This window comes from Cydia splendana, chromosome 18 (assembly GCF_910591565.1).
Source record: "Cydia splendana chromosome 18, ilCydSple1.2, whole genome shotgun sequence".
In the NCBI taxonomy this organism is placed as follows: domain Eukaryota; kingdom Metazoa; phylum Arthropoda; class Insecta; order Lepidoptera; family Tortricidae; genus Cydia; species Cydia splendana.
This window is the reverse complement of record NC_085977.1, coordinates 8509555-8534421: the sequence shown is the minus strand read 5'-3', so window position 1 is coordinate 8534421 and position 24867 is coordinate 8509555. Positions and strand designations below refer to the sequence as shown.

Here is a 24867-nt window from a genome sequence, read left to right as displayed (position 1 = left end):
GATGAGAAGAAACTACAAAACCGGGCAAGTGCGAGTCGGACTCGCGCACGAAGGGTTCCGTACCATAATGCAAAAAACGGCAAAACAAAAAACGGTCACCCATCCAAGTACTGACCCCGCCCGACGTTGCTTAACTTCGGTCAAAAATCACGTTTGTTGTATGGGAGCCCCACTTAAATCTTAATTTTATTCTGTTTTTAGTATTAGTTGTTATAGCGGCAACAGAAATACATCATCTGTGAAAATTTCAACTGTCTAGCTATAACGGTTCGTGAGATACAGCCTGGTGACAGACAGACGGACGGACGGACAGCGGAGTCTTAGTAATAGGGTCCCGTTTGACCCTTTGGGTACGGAACCCTAAAAAAGTGTTTTCACGCACCATCAGTAGGTATTAGCGCAAGTACGTAAAGAAGAGATCCTAATAAGGACCTAACTCGAACAATGGGAACAGGAACAGCTGATTCATTCTTAAGAACAAGGATGCATGTGAAAGGACTGATAATAGTGATAATGGTAATCGATCGCCTCATGGTCTATTTGTTATTGACAGATGGTAGGGTAATAAGTAAGAGGCACTTATTAGTGTAGTATGTACGGTTTGGTTAAATAAACTTTTAGAAAGTTCGTGATGGTTGGTTTTATGTATTACATTATTTATTAGTTAAATATAGTTTTAGTTCTTAGGTAACCATTGTATTGCGTTTATTGTTTAGGAAGCCAATTAAAATGAAAACATTTGGCATGTATTACATCTGGTATCTGGTTGCCGAGTTTAAAACACTCTGTTACTTCAGTTTACGTTTTATTGCACTCTTGCGCAAACACAGACCAGGCGACATATAAAATATTCATATTAAGTAATTGCATGTTTATTAATAATTAATAAATTATATTTAGGTACTCATAGGTATAATATACGAAGTACCTAAGCAAATATGTATAAGTTTTTCGTGAAACACTTTAAAGTAGCGTATTAAAGTGTATGAGCGAAAATTTAAATTCATTAAAGTGGCCGTCTTTTTGAACACTGACTATAATTATATCTAGGTAGTCTGTTTTTGAAACTTGGGTTCGATGCGATCATTATAACTGACCGTGAAGTAGGACCGAAGCGCTTCCGCGTCATAGAGCTGGGAGCTGGGAGCATACATACCTACTATCGTTGTGATTATCTTACTTTTATTCACAGCTGCTCAACGGTTTAGCAGTAGGTAGTCGATGCGAGGCTGATCGGCAGCAGTGTGATTATACTTGGAGTTGTAGTGGTTACCGTACTTATCGTGGTGGTTACTGGTTAGGCTCTTACCTTTCTTCACCGCAGCTTTGTTGGGCTTGGCTGTAGACGGCGCGGGGACGATCGGCAGCAGCGTGAAGAAGGGCCGCAGTGCTTCTATTGTCGTCGGTTTGGGCGTCGTCGTCGGCTTGGGCGTTGTCGTCGTCGTCGTCGTCGTCGTCGAGCTGGTGGTACTTGGAGTTGTTGTAGTGGTTGTTGTTGATGTGCTGGTGGTTGATGTGCTAGTGCTTGTACTGGATGTGCTTGTGCTGGACTGGTTAGTCACGTTTCTATAAATGGAAATCACCCATGATAATGCTTTTGGGTAGCGGTGATTTATAATATATATGTACGTCGATACTCGAATGTTAGTGAACGCAAACTTCATAAAACAGAATATAATTAAATATGTACTACTAGGCTTATGAACAGAAAATAATTTATTTTATAAAAATAAAAAAATATAGAGTTTGATATGATTATAATTTAGTATTTTATAGGTAATACACACTTAGGTAGATGAATTCCTTTTGGTGGATTTATATTTAAGTAATATAATGTTTTTAGATACAAAAATAACATAAAATGAAACATTTATTATAATACCTTGTACCAAATAACTACTATTTTTTTCTAACTAATAAATAAAAATAATTAAGTACCTATGTTATTATCTATTTCAGTGTGAAAGCGTTAAGTGCATCTAGTTAATTGCTGTAGGTACGTACTTATTTACATCTTAAGTAATATTACTTGGCACTAAAAATACACGTCTGTAAGTAGAGCTCATTTGTCAATCCTAATTATCCTAAAGAGCAAGGTGCAGTAAGATGGTGTAATACATAATTGTATTGTGATATGATATGTGGTTATGTTATGAGTAAGTATATCGTTCCATTTTGATCGCAACATAGGTATTTGAGAGAATTTGCAAGTTCAAATAATTTCAAATGTATCAGTCTCAGCTGTATGTACTTATGTTTTTTTAACTACCCTCGCACATGTAACAATGGAGCGACATTACTAATTAATTTTATTTCTTTAGGTGCCAATTATTAGCAGCTACATTTATGTGATTCCATAAGGTAAACATAATAAGAACATCTCATACAATGAATAGTGTCCTTCTGTTTGTACGCATTTGCATGTTTTAAACAAAGCTAAAAAAAGTACAATAACGTTTATTAATTTTATTATTTTATGTATTGTTTAACTTAGAGGCCACATACCTAATAATATCAAGGCAAACGAAATTTGAAAATAAAACGGATGACTTTGTATAGATTTTTTTACATAAAGTGACTCCTGTTCATTGCTATTGAGACACAAGTAGGTAGGTAAGGTGTAGTGCAGGGGGGCAATTTAGACTGCGGGGTAATTTAAACTAATCGAAATATCTTCCATGTTTTACATTATTAAGTAGAGTAGAGTCACACACAACACATCTTTTTCGTTATATGTTACTCTAGTTAATAATGTAAAACATGGAAGATATTTCGATTAGTTTAAATTACCCCGTAGTCTAAATGGCCCCCCTGCACACCTTACGCTTTTTAACAAATAACTTTAGAGATACTTATTGCGTGCCTACGAGCCCATCATAGCCATTTAATCTAAAATATATGTGCTTATTAATTTCTTATACCTACTTAATATGCATGTGCAAGCTTGCAATATTGCCATATTGCATTGCAGCGTTGCAAGCTTTAATTGCGACCCGCGTCAACCCTCGCTGTTATGTTATGTAATAAACGTGTTTTACACGCTTGACAAGTGCCCGCCGGCTGGGAGCAACGAAAGCCGAGATGCAATAAATCGAGCAAGCATGTGCGTTGTCAGTGTAGGTACGATTTTATTATGACTTCATTGGCAAATAATATCAAGATATTATCGCGACTTCATTCGTTTTTAGGGTTCCGTACCTCAAAAGGAAAAAACGGAACCCTTATAGGATCACTCGTGCGTCTGTCTGTCTGTCTGTCCGTCTGTCACAGCCGATTTTCTCCGGAACTACTGGACCAATTAAGTTGAAATTTGGTACACATATGTAAGTTTGTGACCCAAATACGGACATGTAACGTAAACAAATGAATTTTAAACATAGGGGCCACTTTTGGGGGGTAAATGAGAAAATTAAAAAATAAAATTTTTCAAACTATATCATGTTACATATCAAATGAAAGAGCTTATTATAACGATCTCAAATATATTTTTTTTATAATTTTCGAATAAACAGTTTAGAAGTAATTCAAGAAAATAGGCAAAAAATGAGCATTCTCCCCCCCCTTATTTCCGAAACTACTAGGTTTAAAATTTTGAAAAAAATACATAAAATAGGTCTATACCTATAGATGACAGGAAAACCTATTAGAAATGTACAGTCAAGCGTGAGTCGGACTTAAGTTAGTTTTTGATCCGACCCCTACGGATTTTTTAAAGAGATTTCACTCACGTTTCACACAAAAAATACATTGTTAAAAAGGTTTACTAATGTGTTGCAGAATGATTTTTGACATATTTTTGTATTGCATAACGTTACTTGGCAGAAATGTCGTTTGGCAGAATTACCTTTCCCATGTATCATTCAGCATACAATCATTTCGCAGAGTTGTAAAATCCAGAACCATATTTTGGCATACTGTTGATGATCATAATAGTCTTTTAAACGAGTTCGCAGATAAATGTATTGCATAATATTTAGGTAGCATAAACTTATCAAATGCTTTAAAGTTAATCAGATAACCTAACCTAACCCAGTTTTCTGGTGGCCGTTCGTTTTGTATGAGGTCGCAGTTCTAACCTAACCTAACCCACTTTTCTGGGAGCTGTTCGTTTTATACAGGAGGCCGCAGTTACAACCTAACATAATCTTCTTATCTGGCACAGGTTCAATTTTGTTTGGGGGTTACAGTTCTTACTTAACGTAATCCACTTTTCTGCAAGTAGAAAAACATTATGCCATAACGAAAGTATGCTGCAGGATGATTATGGTACATAAAAGAATGCTAAACCAATGTCAGCAAAAGTAATCTTCTGCTAAATAATATACTGCAAAATGTATTGTATGCTTAGTAATAATAATGCAAAGTAATATTTATACTTAATTATCATTCTACTAAAAGTGTTTCTGCGATACATGTTATGCGAAGTGTATTTCTGACAAACAATATTATGCCAGAAGAGGGGAACCCTGTTAAAAATTGTGTAATATACGGAACCCTTGCAACGCGAGTCCGACTCGCACTTGGCCGGTTTTTTTTACAATCAAACTGACTGTAATAGCGAGCTGAAATCAACCGAGATGAGCGCCAGTTTTACTAGGCGATTGGGACATTGAAAGGACTCGCACCACTTTTTTAATGTCTTTAATAAATGCTAGGGCCGTCACCGTGGAATTAACGGGTTGTGTTGCTTTTCATAATGAAACATTAGAAAAAGAACAGCGAAATAATCTAACTGCATTTCCGGGTTTGTTGGACTTTTTAAAGAGCTAACTATATAAGTTCGGTCGAACCAAAATTAATAAATAAACGGAGCTAATATTAAAACAAGATTTTATCATTTAGGAAGGCAGCAGTTTTGAGCTCTTGGCTTCCCAACTCTATGGTTGCTGAAGGATTCCGTGGTTTTTATTCGTGATTTTATGAAAGAAAGATTGTACTTTTTACTTAACGGTATATTTCACAGCATTAGACAGATGACAATCAAAAAAGCGCCAGAGGTGGCGGATTAAAAAAAAAAAAAACAATGGCTGCGTTCTAAAACAACTTAACACCCACCCCTAGAACGCAAGCCTATTCTTGCTAAACAATATGACATCTTATTGGTGGTTACACCTTTTGTTAAAATGTCGGCTAACATTTTATCACCCTTACAGTAACAAAATTTTATCTTAGAATTACAAACATGTTCTTTAAGAAAATGATAACGTATATCAATGTGTCTTGACCTAGGCAAATAACAATCATTTAAAGAAAGTTTTATCGCACTTTGGTTATCACTGAAAATGGTGAGGGGCTCGTTCAGACATTGGCCAAGCTCTGCGCTAAGTTGTCTCAACCATAGCGCCTCCTGAGTGGCCGAGGACATCGCCATGTACTCTGCTTCGGCTGTCGACAGGGCCACAGTCTGCTGCTTACGCGACGACCAGGAAATGGCACCGCCCTGTAACATAAAGATGTAGCCCGTGCAGGATTTGCGGTCTACCACATCTGCAGCCCAATCTGCATCGCAATATCCTGTGATGATTGAGTCACCATTCTTGGTATAGCTCAGTCTGAGATCCTTGGTGCCTTGCAAGTACCTCAACAGTCTCTTAACTGCAGTCACATGTTCAGTATTTGGCTCTGAATTGTATCGACTTAGTGCATTGACTGCAAATGAGATATCGGGTCTTGTGGCTTGAGCTACGTAGAGAAGACAGCCAATAACTTGTCGGTATGGATACTTATTGTCTGGCTCTGCATCTTGGCTAAACTTGATGGCAGGCTCTATAGGCGATTTTACAGCCTTGCACTCTGACATACCAAATCTATCTAGTATCTCATTAATATACTTTTTCTGATCCAACATAACTGTATCTCCTTGTCTTGTGATGTTGAATCCTAGGCACTGGCTAGCTTTTCCTAGATCTTTCATCTCAAAATGTTTCATCAACTTCTTCTTCAACATATCCTTGACATTTTGTTGAGATGTAAAAATAAGTAGGTCATCGACCCATACTGCAATGAAAGTATTCCTCTCTTCATTGAAATAAACACATGGATCTGTCTTAGACTGCTGCATTCCAATATTTTGTAGTACACAGTTTAGTTTCATATTCCATAAGCGGCTAGCCTGCTTTAGACCGTATATAGACTTATGTAAACAGCATACTTGAGATCCTTGTACATATAGTTCCGGTTGTACCATGTAAATATCAGTATCTATCTCTCCCTGTAGAAATGCAGAAACAGCATCCATCTGATCAATATCCATGCTATATTTTGCTGCTAGAGCAAATAGGTAGCGTATGGTTGTATACCTTACTACTGGTGAGTAAATCTCCTCGTAGTCAATCCCTTTCTTTTGAGCGAATCCTTTTATGACAAGTCTGGCCTTGAAACGTGTAACCTCTCCAGCCTGGTCAGTTTTAGTTTTGAATACCCATTTCGAAGGTAAGGCCTTCTTATTGGTTGGAAGATCAGTCAAGCTCCATGTGTTGTTCTTCATCAGGGAGCTGTACTCTTCGTCCATGGCCTTTTTCCATTCAGCGGCATGTGGAGACGACATGGCTTCTTCTACTGACTGTGGATCGGACAAATTAGTGTATAAACAGAACAGAGTATTCTCATTTGCATTCTTGCGGGGCCTTAGAGTAATTTTCTTGTCCTGACTTTGCGATAAACTTGTATTTACCGGGGGATAGTAGGTTTCATCAAGATCATCCGTATCAGTCTGATATTCACTATTAGAATCTTCACTGTTATTATCTTTTACAGGCTTTATAGCCTTACCTTTGCTGCCTGGTGTACCGTCGGAATTTGTCGGACTCAAATGAGCTGCGGTGTTACCTTTCGAGCTGTCATCACTGGTCACTGGGCTCTCCTCCTTGTCAGAGGAACTACTGGAGCTGACTGATGACAGGTCTTCTTCTCCTTGGAGATCAACTGAAACAGTGTTTTCATAAAACATGTTATTTTGATAATTTTCATGAAAAATAACATCTCTGCTCTTGATGATTTTTCTACTGGTTGGGTCTAATAGCCGGTATCCTTTTGAGTTCTCACAGTATCCCACTAGAATCAACTTTGTCGATTTCTTGTCCCATTTTTGTCTCTTCTGCTTGGGTATATGGACCATGGCCTCCGTGCCAAATATTCTAATATGGGACAGGTTAGGTTTACGCCCATACCACATTTCATATGGAGTTTTACCTTCCAGGCTCCTAGATGGGGAGCGGTTTGTGATATAGGCTGCTGTGGCTATGGCCTCGGCCCAATACCTCGGCTCTAGTTTGGCATAAAACAACATACATCTTGCCCGTTCAACAAGTGTGCGGTTCCCGCGTTCTGCTAATCCGTTGTGTTCAGCTGTATACGGTGTTGTAGTCTGATGGATAATACCATTACTACGTAAATATTTTTCAAACTGATTATTGCAGTACTCTTTGCCTCCATCTGTGCGAATCATCTTAATTTTTCTTTCTAGCTGTAGTTCAACTCTAGCCTTAAAATCTTTAAATACCTCTAAAATATTCAATTTATCTTTCAAAAAGTATACATGGAACATACGAGTGTAATCATCAACAAAAGTGATGAAATATTTCATACCTGAGACTGATAGGTGTTCCATCGGCCCACATAAGTCAGAATGTATGAGCTCAAGGGGCTGTGTGGCTCTGGAACCCACCTTGTTGAATGGCAGTCTTGTCTGTTTTCCTTCTGCACAATGAGTACATCTGATATTGTCACTTTTTGTTTCAATAGTCACACCCTCGGCAGCAATAGGCAGCTTGTTGACATCAGATACATTTAAATGAGCCATTCTTAAATGCCATAAAAAGGTATTGTCAACATCACCTCTGGCTGTAGAAAATTGTGCCGTTTCAGAGGTATTGGCTGTATCTAGCAGGTAGAGTCTATTCATCTGCGTTCCTGAGCAAATGATTTTTCCTTCCGCATTCAGAACATGACACCCTTTTTCAAAAAATCTCACTTCATAACCATTCTTTGTTATGCTACTCACTGATATCAAATTAGGACCAAGTCCAGGAGTATACAAGACATTTTTCAGTTGAAGAATCCCTCCTTTACTCAACTTCACATCAACACACCCGGCTCCCAATACAGGTAATGTTGCTTTGTTACCCACAGTGATTGATGTTACTGGTGGCTTGCCAATGTTATACATTAGGTCTTTTCTAGCTGTCATAGTCATGGAGGCACCTGAGTCTATAAACCAATTATTGTTGCTTTCTCCTCCTAATGATGCCGAAAACGCTGCCACAAAATTTGTACTATCTCCACTCTTCTGCTGTTTGTGTGTAGTTTTCTTAGGATTCTTACAGAATTTAGCATAATGGCCATGCTTGTTGCAGCTGTAACATCTGGGACCCTTAGGTTTGACAGGCTGATGGTCCTGCTTAGTCTTCTTAAAGTTTGTGTATAAGGCAGCGCCCGAATCTGTTGATTTAATTTCTTGTAAAAGTTTTGTTTTCACAAGATCAGCGGTAATTGCCACACCTGAACTTTCAAGCCCCATTATCATGGGCATGTAGACTTCTGGTAGACCAGCTAGCATTAGTGTGCCGAGCCATTCTTCATTAACAACAAACCCAATATTGCGAAGTTTGTGAGCGGTTGTCATTATTTTACTAATATAGTCTTCAACACTATTACTTGACTCTAAAGATGTGTTCACCAGGTCCTTAAGCAAGCCTACTTTCCTTGTCAGCCCTTTGTCATCAAAGGCCTTTTGTAAGTTTTCCCACACTTGTTTTGCCGAAGTGCAATCTTGTACATGAATATAATTCTGCGGATCCAACAGGAGAATCAACTTCGCTTTGGCTTTCATGTCCTTTTTAGCATCTACCGCTTTGTTTGGGTCACTAGGTTGCACGGACTCCCAAAGATCTTCATGCTCCAAATACGTCTTCATACTAAATTTCCAAGTTGCATAGTTGTCACGGCCGGTCAATTTCTCTAAATTGAACAAGTTTGTGCCCATCTTGACGTCCAGATATCGGTATAATTGCTGTTTCGTTGTATTACGACGATCTGCAGTCGATATACCCGGCGACTGTATCGCTGTACTGTACGAACAATATACTCTTGAAATACTTCGGATTTTCCTTCAACTACTGATCACTTCCGCTGATTAGCAACCACGCTCTGCAACCATGAAGGATTCCGTGGTTTTTATTCGTGATTTTATGAAAGAAAGATTGTACTTTTTACTTAACGGTATATTTCACAGCATTAGACAGATGACAATCAAAAAAGCGCCAGAGGTGGCGGATTAAAAAAAAAAAAAAAACAATGGCTGCGTTCTAAAACAACTTAACAGTTGCAACAAAAGTCAGTCGGGATACTCGGGATTTAACCTACCTACTCTATCACTAATGTAGACATTCGATTAGTCAAGAGGTTGAACTTTACTGACAACCTGCCAGTTCATATCCTTTCAGGTAAATAGTATTTTATAATTATAACTGGTTATCTGGTTAAGCTAGTGTCGTAAGATGCAAGAGTTGGTTACACTTTGAAAGTATCTTGTCTCTTGGTCCTAATGTGTCGCTGAACAAATTGCTCACATTGTCACAAATGAAGAAAGAGAAGTTTTGCAACCAACGCTGCAAATGGGTAACATTTCAATTGTGATGAATTTTGGATAATGATTTATGTTTTGTAACTTATCATTGTGATGAAAACGATAAAACTATAAAACTATTGTTGAAATTAGGTGCCTATAGTAAAATTGGGTTAAAGTAAACAGCTAATTGTGTAAATAATATAGGACAGGTATTGCTTTATGTACTATACTATGTACTGTTAGGAAGGTACGTAATTCAGTAGCGAGGCGTTAAATATATCAGGTGAGCAACCGGATACTTTTTCTTAGACTGGTAGGAAGGATTGTGATGTGGAACTCAATTTAATATATATTAATGGCGCAATTCCTAAACACTACAATTAAATCTATTTCCTTTAGTACTACATTGCATAACCGAATAATAAACAGCGGGAAACGATTTGACGAGCGTATAAGTAATATCGTAATATTAAAACAAGACATTACTTGTACATGCACACCATGCTAGGAATCAGTCATTAAAACTTAAGGAGATAACTTCATGCCTCACTGATTCACTGATCATGCATTGAATTATGAACTAACTGGCAATAAGTATTGTTATATAATACAGCGTTCGTAATAATTAATGTTACTTCTAGATCAAAATCAATATAGAGCGATCGTATTGATTTCGTTTTGGCCAAACAGGGTCAAGTTTGGTAACTGAAATGTTCGGTATTATGTTTCGCTAACAATAACCTACAACCTACGTAGGACTGACGAACTTACAGTCAACTGCAAAAATATCTGTGTAGTCTAATCTAATGCACTCAAAAATATCGTGACACTTACTCTTTGTTATTAAAATATATTATGCAGTTAAGTAAATGGATTGTTATAAATTGCTCACGACTCTTTTACGAAAAAAGTAATTTATGTAGGTATGTAATCTATTTACATTTCGAAGTTGCGAAAAACGTAATGCAATTTGATAATTTTGCACAAGTTTTGCAGTGAATTGTAATAAATGTCACGGCCAACATAAATGTCGGTCTGACCTGACCATAACATTAACAATACGGGCCGTTTGATTTTTTAACCCAATGCTCTTAGATTAATGCAGAAAATTATTCAAAATAACTAAGGCAACTACGCTGACACGCTGTATATTTAAGTAGGGAGGGACAGAAATGTAATTCCCATAATTATGTAAAAAAAAAACCGGTCAAGTGCGAGTCGGACTCGCGTTCCAAGGGTTCCGTACATAAATCCGACTCACGCTTGACTGCACATTTCTAATAGGTTTTCCTGTCATCTATATATAGGTAAAGTACTATTTTGTGTATTTTTTTCAAAATTTTAGACCCAGTAGTGTCAGAGATAAAGGGGGGAATGGTCGGACAAACAGACAGACGCACGAGTGATCCTATAAGGGTTCCGTTTTTTTTTTCTTTTTGAGGTACGGAACCCTAAAAATCGATGGTACATTGCGTGCTGGCAGGCAGTGCTCCGCAGTGTGCTCAACAACTTGACGCAACGTTCCTGAAGCTCCTTCGACCACAAAATGCATTGTAGTGAAGTAGAGTGTAGCTGTGTAGTTGTCATGCCTAGCAACGTACCGGATCTGCGCCGCGACGCCCTTTGTGCAGTAGCCCTTACAGCAGACGTGTGAGGGCCCCATGACGGTCCTGCATTCTGAGGACTTACGGCAGGGCAGCGGGAACAGGTCCAGCCAACCACTGGTTGTGCGTACGGCGGGGCATACTACCGACTGGGCTTCAGTCGCTGGAAACAAAAAAATAGTGTGAAATTTTACATGGTAAATATCTACATAATACATATAATTAATAATCGTATGTCGGATTATCGGACGAATTTAACAAAACTATACTGAGGATTACTCTAAGCCCCCATTCGCACGAGAGCTTTTTCAACGCGCGTTAAAACAGCATCTGTCCGCACTCTAAATTCGATTTAACGACCAAGACTTAAGTCGAAAATCCAACAACGCTTGATAAAAAGCGCCACCGCTGTCGTGTGAATAAATACACATGTAATCATTTGTGTCATTCAAACGCTTTTTTAACGCGCGTTGTAAAACTAAGCGCCCGTGGGAATGGGGGCTAAAAGCTAAAAGTGTTATGTGAAAATATCGCGATGGGTAAATTTTGTAGTAGATAGAGGATTTATAGGTTTCACACGTGCATCCTATTCAGTCGTGATTAAAACTAAATTATATTATTATTTACAATAAACTAAATATTCACCTTGACATGAATGTCAATGAAAACTGATTGATTAATATTGACACACTGTTGTTGGTGCAAATAGTTTAATTTTTTAATAATAATAGTATACATACATAATAAATCAATATGGTGATCACTAAAGATGTAACTCTACCACAATGTGATGATTTAACCGTGCAAGAAATCAACCTGTCCACTTCCACGCTGATGTCTGCTGGCCCTTACGTCGGGAAACTATGCGAAAATCTCAACAACGAATTTATGCTGTGTCGGCAAGAAACCCAGGACCCTCGCGCTTGTGTGGATCTCGGAAAACGTGTAACATTTTGCGCTCTAAAAGTTTTCCGTTCGATTAAAGCTGAATGCCGCAATGAATTCAACCAATACGCTGAATGCATCGATAAGAGCTCGGGAGATAACAGTTTCGAGCACTGTCGAAAGACGCAAGCTGTGTTCGATAAGTGCATGAAAGATAAACTGTGTGTTGAACGGCCGGACTTCGGGTACTTTTGCCGAGGGCGCGTGCACAAGAGTAGCAGTGAACCACTGCCCGGGCCTCCTTGCCCGTGCGTACCCAAGGTTAAAGATCCGACTCCTTCTTTGCCGGACTGCAAGGAGCGTAAACCAGCCCGATTTGGTAGTCGGTTTTGGTGGATGACAGAATAGTTAAAACACAACAAACTACGGTACTCCGGATGTACGACTAAGTAATTAACTAACCAAACTCTGCTAATTTTGTCACGCATGGAGCCGTGTAAGTAATTACACCTTTAGGTAATTAGTTGAATTCTAAATATGCTGTGAAGAAGGAATAAACACGAATGATAATTGTTTGCATAGTTTAATGTCACTATTAACAGTATTAACGCTATACCTACTAGCTGTACAAAAGTAGGTACTCGGTACTCGTAATGACTAATTACAGTTGTATAACCTTAGGATATGCCTAAATAGTGGTACATAAGCCTAAGTGTGCCACGCGGCCGCGGGTCATGCAGCCTATCACGCCGCGGCGTTCATGAACAATTAACATAGGTATAGTTTGTGTCTTCGGCACATACATATTGCTATCAATTGCAGGCCTAACGCGTAAACCAGTGACTATTTAAAGCTTACCAGAGAGCGATATACGAAAAAATCGGCCAAATGTATCACGACACGCATAATGCAGGGTTTGGACTTTCGAATCGACTATTTTCAAAACTATCATTTTGGACTTGATAAATAGTCCATTTTTTTTATTTTTAGTTACTTACATAGGCATATGGGGTGCCTCCCTACTAAAAATACATCATTTTAGTTTAAAACTAAGTAGCGGCTCACAAAATACACATAAGTTCCAAATTTCGTTACAAACATAGGTAGGTACAGTCGCCATCAGATATATCGGAGCGGCCAAGGTGCTCACAAATATCGGAACACGCCTCTATTATCAGGGCGTTAGAGCGCGTGTTCAGATATTGTGAACACCTTGGCCGCTCCGATATATCTGATGGCGACTGTACATAGTTTATTTTATAGTTTACACACAGATAGACAGACGGACGGACAGACAGATGGTCGAACTCTCTCATGTAAGAATAGCACGAGCCTACAGCTTAATGCGAGAAGCGTGGTAAAAACCAATTCAAGTAATTAGTCATGTTGAATCAAGCTGTAAAAGTTGATTGGGCCCAATTTCGCTAACTTTGGGCGTGCCGGTGTTGCGGGTACTCCAAGGCTAACCAGATGCAAAATTAGAACTGTTTTAGTCAAGTCCAATTTGAATAGCATTAGATAAATAAATAAAACTAGTAGTTCGCCCCGAACTGAGAACTCGCAGTTAATCAAAAATTATTATAGAGCGATTGACTTTGTTGCACCTACTTAGGTACTCGTATAGTGCGACATAAAATAGTAGAAAATAAATGAGGGCACCACTTTCTACGTAATTGTCACATTTTTGACGTAAACCACACACAACAATTTAGACACATGGCAACAATTTAGTATTGACATTTTTGAGTTCCATTTTATTTAATTTCTACTATTTTATGTCGCACTATAGGCGGCAATGGATCAAAAATCGCCTGGATTTATTGCAAGGTCTGTGGAGCCCTTGACTGATTTACGCAAAGAGTAGTATGTATAATATATAGGACAAAGAGAGAACTTTTTTGCATCCATTTTGAAGTGCCATCTGTAATTCTTAACCAGAAATATGAACGTCAATATCAGGGGGGGAGGGGCATAAATATAGACAGTCAAGCAAATCTTGCCAGTAGAAAAAGGCGCGAAATTCAAATTTTCTATGGGACGATATCCTTTCGCGCCTACATTTTTCAAATTTGCCGCCTTTTTCTACTGACAAGATCTGCTTGACCCAGTATAGCGTCTAAGTATGTTCCGAACGTAAAAACTTTGACTTTGAAGAAAGGCTTTAGATATTTATTAATACACGAAAACAGATTAGGTACTTTTAACTTGACTGTTGATGTAAATAAATTACCTATCATAATAATACACGGCTGGAATAACACACAAATGACCACGAAACACATTTACACGCAGGAGGTTGTGAATCTACCCGCCAAATATTTTTCAAAATTATTTGGTAATAAAGTTCTCAGCAACTGTGATGGCGTATGAAAACTTTGTTTCTTTTAACATTGTAAAACTGAAAGTATTTTTATTTATCTGAATTATGTCGTAGTACAGACAATAAATGGGGTGTTATAATATTTTGAGTTTTATTTGACAAAGTTGTTTTTTTGTGAGAATCGCCTCCATGGCAACGATGGCCATAAATAATCTGTTCTAACAGATGTTTTTTTGTTTGATCCATGCGCTGGATACAAGACTTTTAAGACGTTCTGACGAAATAAAGTGAAGCCATATTAAAAAACAAAGTTTACCGTTAAGTAATATAGATGTCGCAATTTTTTCGAATAAAGTGCTTTATATTTTATATACGACTGTCCCTCCCCTGGATTTAAGTCATCATAGAAATCATAGAGATTAAAATAAACTGTATATCTGTGCTAAGCCGACATATTTCCTGTCAAATGTCAAATACCTATATTATGTTTATATTATTTTATTTTTATCTTGCTAATTATTTCAAAATGGTAAATTTAAAAACGATATTATAAAAGTGCAAACCGAGCACTTTCATTTGATACTAAATTCGACCATGTTTTTTGCAAATAAAATGACCAGAATAGCCAGACCTCTCACAAACAGCTTTTTGGCCTTCTAAGCTCTTCTACCTCAATAATCCCTTGATCGAGCCTGCTCATAATTTAATGACTAAAATATAATGCCCTCAACTACACGTTTACCCAATTTCATTTAAATTAGAACAAATTTACTTAAGTTCTTGAGTATCAAACTAATATATCTTCTGACAGTTCAGCTTAAAAACATCGAAATGCCGGGACGTGCCGCTAGCCAGCCGCGTGATCCAAGTCGAATGTAAGAACTTCGCTTCGCTTCGCTCGCTCGTTCGATAAATAAATATTAGGTAAACATCTTACACAAATCAACCTAGCCCCAAACTAAGCAAAGCTTGTACTATGGCTGCTATATAGGCGATGGTATACATACTTATATACATAGGAAACACCCATGCCCACCCACAAATAAATGCCCTTACCAGGATTCGAACCCAGGACCATCGGCTTCACAGGCAGGGTCACTACCCACTACTAAATAAAGTTGGTTTTAGATTACTTTTTAATCTTATTGTTTCTGGCCTTAATTGGTTATTATTTGGGTTAGCTACTTTTACATTTTTAGGGTTCCGTAACTCAAAAAGAAAAAACGAAACCCTTATAGGATCACTCGTGCGTCTGTCTGTCCGTCCGTCTGTCCGTCTGTCACAGCCTATTTGCTCCAAAACTACTAGACCAATTAAGTTGAAATTTGGTATACATGTGGAAGTCTGTGACCCAAAGACGGACATGTAATAAAAACAAATGAATTTTTAGCATAGGGGGCACTTTTAGGGGGAATATGAGAAAATTAAAAAACAAAGTTTGGCAAACCATTATCGTGTTACATATTAAATGAAAGGGCTTATTTTGAGAATCTCAAATATAATTTTTTTATAATTTTGTCTGAAATAGTTTAGAAGTTGTTTAAGAAAATAGGCAAAAAAATACCATCCCCCTCCCCTTAACTCCGATACTACTGTGTCTAGAATTTTGAAAAAAATACACATAATAGTTCTTCACCTCTAGATGACAGGAAAACCTATTAGAAATCTACAGTCAAGCGTGAGTCGGACTTAAGAAAAAAAAACGCGGTTGGGCTGTTTTAGGGACACAGCCGTAATGGTTTACGTGAAACGTGGTGTGGACAGCTTTTGAGAAGGCCGAAGGCCCAGCTACGCGTAGGGCCGGAGGCCCGAAGCGTCCCCCAGAGGCTTTTTGAAACGCACGGCCGCAGGCCGAATTGCGGGAGGTTAGTGCTCAAACACAGAACAATTATAGTACAAGTGTCTGAATGCGAAGGTCGAGTGCCCTGAAGGCCCGGAGCCTCCGACATGTGCATGCTTCCTGCAAAGGAGATCGTCGATTTTGTTCTCTATTTTGCTAATCGATTGGGCCCACTCCATGAAATCAGACGCACTACTTACATGTACATACCTAATATAATTATGAAACGAATCGTTATAATTTCTAGATTATTAAGGTGAAAACAGAGCAGAATCACTATATAACGGGAATTTTGTTAATTCTTGTGATAAAAACTAGAAGATCAACCTGAGTAAAAGGTTTAGGTACATAATTAATTTTAAATAACTAGTGTACAAGTTATTTAAGAAAATATTAGGCAAAAACCGGGCAAGTGCGAGTCGTACTCGCGCACGAAGGGTTCCGTACCATAATGCAAAAAAAAAACGAAAAAAAAAGCAAAAAAAAAACGGTCACCCATCCAAGTACTGACCACTCCCGACGTTGCTTAACTTTGGTCAAAAATCACGTTTGTTGTATGGGAGCCCCATTTAAATCTTTATTTTATTCTGTTTTTAGTATTTGTTGTTATAGCGGCAACAGAAATACATCATCTGTGAAAATTTCAACTGTCTAGCTATCACGGTTCGTGAGATACAGCCTGGTGACAGACAGACGGACGGACGGACGGACGGACGGACGGACGGACGGACAGACGGACGGACGGACGGACGGACGGACGGACAGCGAAGTCTTAGTAATAGGGTCCTGTTTTACCCTTTGGGTACGGAACCCTAAAAATTACCAGATAAAGGAGAGGGCTGTAGCTCCGGAACTGCTGGGCGTATATTTTGGAAAACGCGATAGTTCTTTTACCTATAGATCAGGGATGTTACGGAGCTCCGGTTCCGTTTCCGTTAAGGCGGAACTTCCGTTTGGTATTACACATCCGTTTCTGTTCCGGTTCCGTTATGTTTGAAACGGAAGTTATAACGGATGTCAATGCTTCGTGCGGCGGCGGCGTACATCAAAAACAAACAGGTTCATACCAGTCATTCGCTCATCGCCCCGCTTGCCACGTGCTACGCTAATTTGTTGTTTGTTTGTATACTTTGTTTTATTCGTGTTATTAAAATTAAAATCGTATGTGTTCTGTTGTGTACTGACTACTGACTATATGTAGTGTGTGTGGTGAATGTTAGTGTGTAAAAAAACGCACAATGAAGCCGAAATCAAGTTCGATTTGGAACTATTTTGATGAAGTGGGGACACGGCTAAGTGTAAACTTTGTCTGAAGGTTTATTCTAGAAAGGGGAAAACGACTACATCGTTAAAAAGTCAGGCTCCGATTCTGGTTCCGGTTCCGTTTTCGGTTCCGTTTCCGTTTACGGTTCCGTTTCCGTTTTCGGTTCCGTTAAACTAAATTGAAAACATCTGTTTCCGTTTTCGGTTCCGATAAAACCACATCCGTTACATCCCTGCTATAGATTACTGGAAAAACGTAATATAAGAAGTCTGCAGTTAAGCATGAGCCGGACTTAAAAATAAAAATTGCGGATAAGCTCTATCAGGGCCAGAACTGCAATTGTTTACGTGAAACGTGGTGTGGACAGCTAGTGCGAAGGTCTAGGCCAAGCTCTGCGTTGGGCCGAAGGCCTGAATCATCCGAGAGAGGTGCACCAAACACCAAAGTTCGCAAATTGAGGGGATATTTCTCTTTCACTACAATGAAACCGTAATTAGAGTGAAAGAGAGAATGCCCACAATTTGCGAACTTCGATTTTCGCGGTTATAGCCCTGTTACCTTGAAATAACAGAGATACCTACGTCTAACCAATGCAAAAATAAAAAAATAAATAATAATTGCGTAACTAACTATCCTCTGATAGCTCAGTTAAAAAACACGGAAAAGCCGGGGCGTGCCCCTAGCCAGCCGTGTGTGGAACAATTGAATGAACAGTTGAATGTACCTACTTAAGAACTTCGCTTTGCTCGCTGGTTCGAAAATGTGTGCAGTACGGAACCCTTGGGACGCGAGTTCGACTCGCACTTGACCGGCTTTTTTTTAGGTCTGGCCAAGCCAAGGTTAATGAGATAAAAGATAAACGTATTATGCCCAACTTTAATAAGCATAATAACAACTATGTTAGCCAAATTAAACAGTGTTCTAAAATAATAATCCGCATAGTAGGTAATCTGAGTTGCCAGATTTTGTTAGGTTATCAAGTGCAATTCCAAATTGCAGTCAGAGAGCGGGAGCTGCATCTGCAAGGCCGTCGAAAACGCATCGCCAAGTAGGCCAGCCCTAATCGACGTTTCACAACGCCAGCAGACGGAGCAGACGACACACAGATTACCATTATTCATTAGTTTCATAGTATGGGATAGGTCGCATCAGTGTTATTTGCGACGAAATTTTATCGACTATTCATTGCAACATACGTGTCACAGGGTCACATTTACTTTCACGTTTTAGAACTTTATATGTAAATGAGGTTTATTATAATATAGGTACAAATGTGTATCTACAGAATATCAGGGTTCTTAATCTAGATCCTTATAGTTTTATTGGTTATTTTTACTGCTAAGCATGGTCGGCCAGACTATAATGATTGTAGAATACAAAGTTCCTACCTGTCCCAATCTAACGGAAAAATCATTTCTGGTCCCCGCCGATATAGAGTATTAAATGTAAGAAGTAAGAGGTCAATGGGTTATATGCGTCATTAAATACATAGATTAACTTAATAGACGAAAATCAGTTAAATACTGATACTAACGAGTAGCAATCAAAAACTTACATTGGCTGACAATTAAAGTAACATGTAGTTTGGCCAGCCAATTAATTGACTTACTGAACGAAACAATTGCATTGGGACTTTGAATGTGACGACTGAGAGAAAGAGGCGTTTAACGCAACCATTTTTTGTATTTTTTAATGTAGTTGTGAAAGAAAAGGCGTTACGTTTAATAAATCGAGAGGTCTGGTTATTGACCTAATTACATGTAGGTAAGGTACAGAAAAAAATTCACAGATTTCGTGCCTCACACGACTATCGAGCACATTGGAAATTAATCTACGGAATTCGAAAAAATATTGTCGCTGAGCGACGAGAAAGTCGGGATAAGGAAAAAGTTACAAAATAAAACTACAACGTTGAATGATAATTATTTTATTCTTAGATTAACACAAGTATCCTGGACATAACGCATGTGAACAAACAAATTGCAAAATTTCCACACGCGTATCGAAGTTTGAATAATTGTCGCCGTGGCGCATAAGTATAGGTACATATTTCATTTTTCGATTAATAAGCGGGATATAGGTATTAATGTTCAAAGTACAAGAAAATTATTACACGGCAAATCCGTAGTCAACTCGAGAAGTGGTAGCCACATCGCCGTTATCGTCACTCGAGTCCTGATCGGCAGCGGCCCATTTGCTGCAAGATATGAAATTTTCTTGACAGCTGTTTGACGCGACGAGAGATGACCATAACAGCGTTTGTCTATGTTGCACCAGACCTGAGTTCCAATAGGTACTACCAGGGTTCAGCATCAGCTATCTTGGGTAATGCTCTACCATGTGATCATCATGACGAATCGGATGTCCAAAACAGCGCTTGCCTATGTTGCACCAAACCTGAGTTCCGCTAGGTACAACCAGGGTTCAGCATCAGCTCTATCTTGGGTACTACTCTCCTAAGTGCTCATCAAGACGAGTCGGATGACCAAAACAGCGTGTGCCTATGTTGCAACAAACCTGAGTTCCTTTAGGTACAGCCAGGGTTCAGCATCAGCATCAGCTCTATCTTGGGTACTACTCTCCTAAGTGCTCATCGAGACGAGTCCGATGACCAAAACAGCGTGTGCTTATGTTGTATTAAACCCGAGCTCCACTAGGTACTGCCAGGGTTCAGCATCAGCTATCTGCTAGCAGCCGCCAGCAACATGCTGAGGTGAGACCATTTCGTGGCACTTTTCTTTTTTATGTTTCTCTGTATAAGTTTTTATTTTGTGTTTGCGCTCACGAATAAAATTATTTATATTTCTATTTCTATCTCTACCTCTACCTCTATTTCTACCTCTACCACCACAAGAATGCAAAGATTGTTGAATAGTGCGTTCTGACTTTATGACTATTTTAAGGTTAGGCTACAGGGCAGACCCTTAACCCGATCGTCTTTGTTTTAGGCTCAAATTGTAGCTGACTAAATTGTCCAGAGCCGTTTTTCTCAAATTTTTGATATCATTCTTCATTTCCAAATTATCGAGATCCAAAATCAAAAATTGGGAAAAAATTGAATTTTATTTTCACTATTTCGACCATAACTTTTTTCGTTTTTGACTTTCTCGAATAATTATTTTTGCACCTTACAGCTCTCGTGATTATGCGTCTTTTGAGCCTATTTTTCAATATCATATCTTCACAACTTTCCGAGATATAAGGGGATCGCACTTTTTCGTGAAATCGGACCCTATACTGGAGCGAACGAAAAGACATTTCCAATGTCAAAATGTAGGTCCACTCAATACCGGTATCAGATCCGTGTAAGCCAGACTATATATATATAAATTGGTACTCAGACTATTCGAGATTTAGGGTTCGTCCGGAGAACATCTGTCAGTATTGTCTGTACTAACATTTTGTTTGTAATTTACTAGTACACACTATGCTTGTGAACATATGTAGGTATTTGTATTTTTTATTTATTTTAATTATATTTAGTATCACGAGCTCCTTAAACTGGCTTAAACTAGCCATATTGCGTGGAAGCAAATAACACGGAAAGCTGACCCCATCACCATGTGGGATATACAGGTGTATAGCTCGGAAGAGAGAGAGAGCTCCTTAAACTAGCCATATTAAATCAAAATAAAAAACCCGGACAAGTGCGAGTCGAACTCGCCCACCGAGGGTTCCGTACTTTTTACAAGCTTTTATTTAGTTTCACCTGACCGTTGTCTGTCGGTCTGTAATCAAATCTTACAAGTTAAATTTGATCTACTTCCCGGTTTCCGATTGAGCTGAAATTTTGCATGCATGTATAAATCGGATGACAATGCAATATTATGGTACCATCGAGCTGATCTGATGATGGAGACAAGAGGTGGCCATAGGAACTCGGTGATGAAACAACGCAACCTGTGTTAGGGGTTTTTAGAATTGTCTCGATGAGTATTAGTTGTCTGTCGTAAGAAAAGTACAGTCAGCGATAAAAGCTAGTACCAAAAATGAAATTTTTGCCAAAAACTTATTATTATTTGTTGTTATAGCAGCAACAGAAATACATCATCTGTGAAAGTTTCAACTGTCTAGAATAGGCTGTATCACGATTCATGAGATACAGCCTGGTGACGACGGACAGTGGAGTCTTAGTACTAGAGGGTCCCGTTTTTACCCTTTGGGTACGGAACCCTAAAAAAGAAAGAAAAATCCTCATACCTCAGAGTATGGTCAGGCATAACAAAATTAAGCTGTATTAATTACAAAAAATCTTGAAATACTTGACCCGCTGCAGAACAAAAGACATCAACGCGCCTCAGGCTGCAGAACTTTCAGTAGCACCTAGTTCGTTTTGATATTTCGGTTAATGTGTACAAAAACTACCTATGGCATAATTAGCTTTTCGTATCTAAATGTCTTACTTAAACGTAGGTAAATCTTATACATACTTAGAATATTAACGAAACAGAATCCAACTAAGTATTTGGTCATACCACACTCCCCTTTTTGAATAGGCAGGTAAGAATATTAAAAATGTTAACACACAATCAATAATTATTAATATTATCTTTATTCATTTCTCATCTTAAGTTAGGTTATTTATAATATGAATATAAAAGTAAAATATAAAAACACTTACAAAACAATAAAAATTATTATAAACACATTATAAAAAACCTAACCTAGGGTGCCGCCAGCAGCGGGGCAGGGCCCAAGCTACCGGTGGTCAGGGCCGCAGAGAGAGGAACCGGCGGACTATCCGCGCCGTGTCCAAGATCACCGCCTTCTGCATCTGACCCTTGATCCAACCACCTAGCGAGAGTCTCTCAAGATGTTGGTCGAGACTCTTCGCTATTAGACCGTTCACTGAAACGACTATCGGGACAATGATCGTCGAATCAACATCCCACATGGCGGTTATCTCGTGAGCCAAGTCTAGGTACTTACTGGACTTGTCCTTCTCGGCTTTCACGAGATTCTCATCATGGGGGATGGTGATGTCAACGAGCACGGCCCGACGTTGCGATCGATCTATTATCACGATGTCAGGCTTATTGGCTACAATAGTTCTGTCAGTGATGATAGATCGATCCCAATAGAGCGTGGCACGACCATTCTCGAGAACAGGCGCAGGTAAGTACTTGTAGTACGGTACTTCGCGGTCCACAAGGCCGTATAGAAGAGCAAGTTGCTGGTGAATAATCCTGGCTACGAGATTATGTCTGTGCAAGTACTCGCCGTTAGCAAGATGAGAACAACCAGAAATGATATGCCTGAGTGACTCTCCGGGACGGCGGCATGCCCGACAAATGTCGACCGTACCGTCCTTCAGGATATATTTCCGATAGTTGTTCGTCATCATCACTTCGTCCGCAATTGCACAGGCAAAACCCTCGGTTTCTCCGAAGAGGTCCCCGAATCGTAACCAGTTCACCGACGCGAGCAGGTCCACGTCGGGTCCCGTGAGGGCCTTGTAGAACCGCCCGTGTAGCACCTTACTCTCCCATGCCGCCTTGCGATCCGCAGTACTTAGTACCACAGGTTTGCGCCAGTTCTCGTTTGCCAAGGAGAGCGGCGTTAGGTTCCTGTCTACTGCCACCACATCACGATGCATCCCACACTCGTTGTTAATATTATTATTATTATACATCAATGTCCTCAATCATCATCATCGTCATCTCAGCCATAAGACGTCCACTGCTGAACATAGGCCTCCCCCTTGGACCTCCATACGTGCCGGTTGGAAGCGACCCGCATCCAGCGTCTTCCGGCGACCTTAACAAGATCGTCTGTCCATCTTGTGGGTGGACGTCCTGCGCTGCGCTTGCTAGTCCGTGGTCTCCACTCGAGCACTTTTCGACCCCATCGGCCATCTTCTCTGCGTGCAATGTGGCCTGCCCATTGCCACTTCAGCTTGCTAATCCGGTGGGCTATGTCGGTGACTTTAGTTCGTCTACGGATCTCCTCATTTCTGATTCGATCACGTAGAGAAACTCCGAGCATAGCCCTCTCCATAGCTCGTTGAGCGACTTTAAGTTTTGAGATGAGGCCGATAGTGAAAGACCACGTTTCGGAGCCGTAAGTCATCACTGGTAACACACATTGATTAAAGACTTTCGTCTTGAGGCACTGAGGTATGTCGGACGAAAAGACATTACGTAGTTTCCCGAACGCTGCCCAACCGAGTTGGATTCGGCGGTTGACCTCTTTCTCGAAGTTGGACCTACCTAATTGGACTACTTGTCCTAGGTAGATGTACGAGTCAACAACTTCGAGTACCGAGTTCCCAACAGAGACTGGGATGGGCACAACATTGGCATTTGACATAAGTTTCGTCTTGTCCATGTTCATTTTCAAGCCCACCCGTTGTGAAACTCGGTTGAGGTCATCGAGCATCATGCTGAGTTCCTCCATCGACTTTGCCATGACTACGATATCGTCGGCAAACCGAAGGTGAGTGATGTATTCGCCGTTGATGTTGATTCCAAGTCCTTCCCATTCCAGGAGCTTGAAGGCGTCTTCCATTACGGCAGTAAACAGTTTCGGAGAGATAACGTCTCCCTGCCTTACGCCTCTTCGCAATGGAATCGCCCTCGTGCTCTGCTCCTGTACTCGGACCGACATGGTGGCGTTACTATACAAACACTTCAACACTTCGATGTACCGATAGTCAATATGGCATCGCTGAAGAGACTCAAGCACCGCCCATGTTTCCACCGAATCGAAGGCTTTCTCATAGTCCACAAACGCTAAGCATAATGGCAAGTTATACTCTTCGATCTTCTGTATAACTTGCCGCAGCGTATGGATGTGGTCTATGGTACTGTAGCCTTTTCGGAAACCGGCTTGTTCGGGAGGCTGGAAGTCATCAAGTCTGTGTTCGAGACGGTTCGTGATGACCCTTGAAAACAGCTTATAGACATGGCTCAGAAGCGTGATGGGTCTGTAGTTCTTCAATAGGTTGTTATCACCTTTTTTGAAGAACAGCACCACCTCGCCTCTATTCCATGTTTCAGGCGTTATGCCCTCGGACAAGACGGAATTAAAGAGCTTCTGGAGGACTTTAAGTACCGGTGTTCCACCCGCTCTCAGAAGCTCTGAAGTGATTCCGTCTTTGCCCGGCGCCTTGTTGTTCTTAAGCTGCTTCAGGGCCATCCTAATCTCGTACAGACTGATGTCCGGGATATCTTCGGTATAATGTCGGGACAGCTTGGCTCTTGGATCTCCTACCAAGCTGTCAACGGGCTTTGCGATCGAAGTGTATAACTGTCCATAGAACCTCTCGATCTCACCTAAAACCTCCGCTTTGCTCGACGCTATGCTGCCATCTTCCCGTTTCAGCTTTGTCAGCTGGCTTTGCCCAATAGACTTGTCCTTTGCGAACACTTTGGAGCCTTGGTTTCG

At 39.8% G+C, this 24867-nt stretch overlaps 3 protein-coding genes across 3 annotated transcripts in view; 2 read left to right on the top strand and 1 right to left on the bottom strand.

Moving 5' to 3' along the window:
- Positions 1-12592, top strand: part of LOC134799550 (NADH dehydrogenase [ubiquinone] 1 alpha subcomplex subunit 8-like) — a 117553-nt gene extending 104961 nt beyond the window's left edge. Inside the window, exon 2 of the mRNA XM_063771983.1 lies at positions 11904-12592. Coding sequence (XP_063628053.1) covers positions 11926-12465 — 540 coding nt within the window. The 5' untranslated portion in view covers positions 11904-11925 and the 3' untranslated portion in view covers positions 12466-12592. The remainder of the gene's footprint in view (positions 1-11903) is intronic.
- The window catches only part of LOC134799649 (small ribosomal subunit protein eS25), a 215491-nt gene that overhangs the window by 175409 nt on the left and 15215 nt on the right, over positions 1-24867 (top strand). The window lies entirely within an intron of this gene.
- The window catches only part of LOC134799543 (uncharacterized), a 36122-nt gene that overhangs the window by 7243 nt on the left and 4012 nt on the right, over positions 1-24867 (bottom strand). The window contains exons 2-3 of the mRNA XM_063771977.1: positions 11170-11335; positions 1310-1566 (exon numbers count right to left, since the gene is read on the bottom strand). Coding sequence (XP_063628047.1) covers positions 1310-1566; positions 11170-11335 — 423 coding nt within the window. The remainder of the gene's footprint in view (positions 1-1309; positions 1567-11169; positions 11336-24867) is intronic.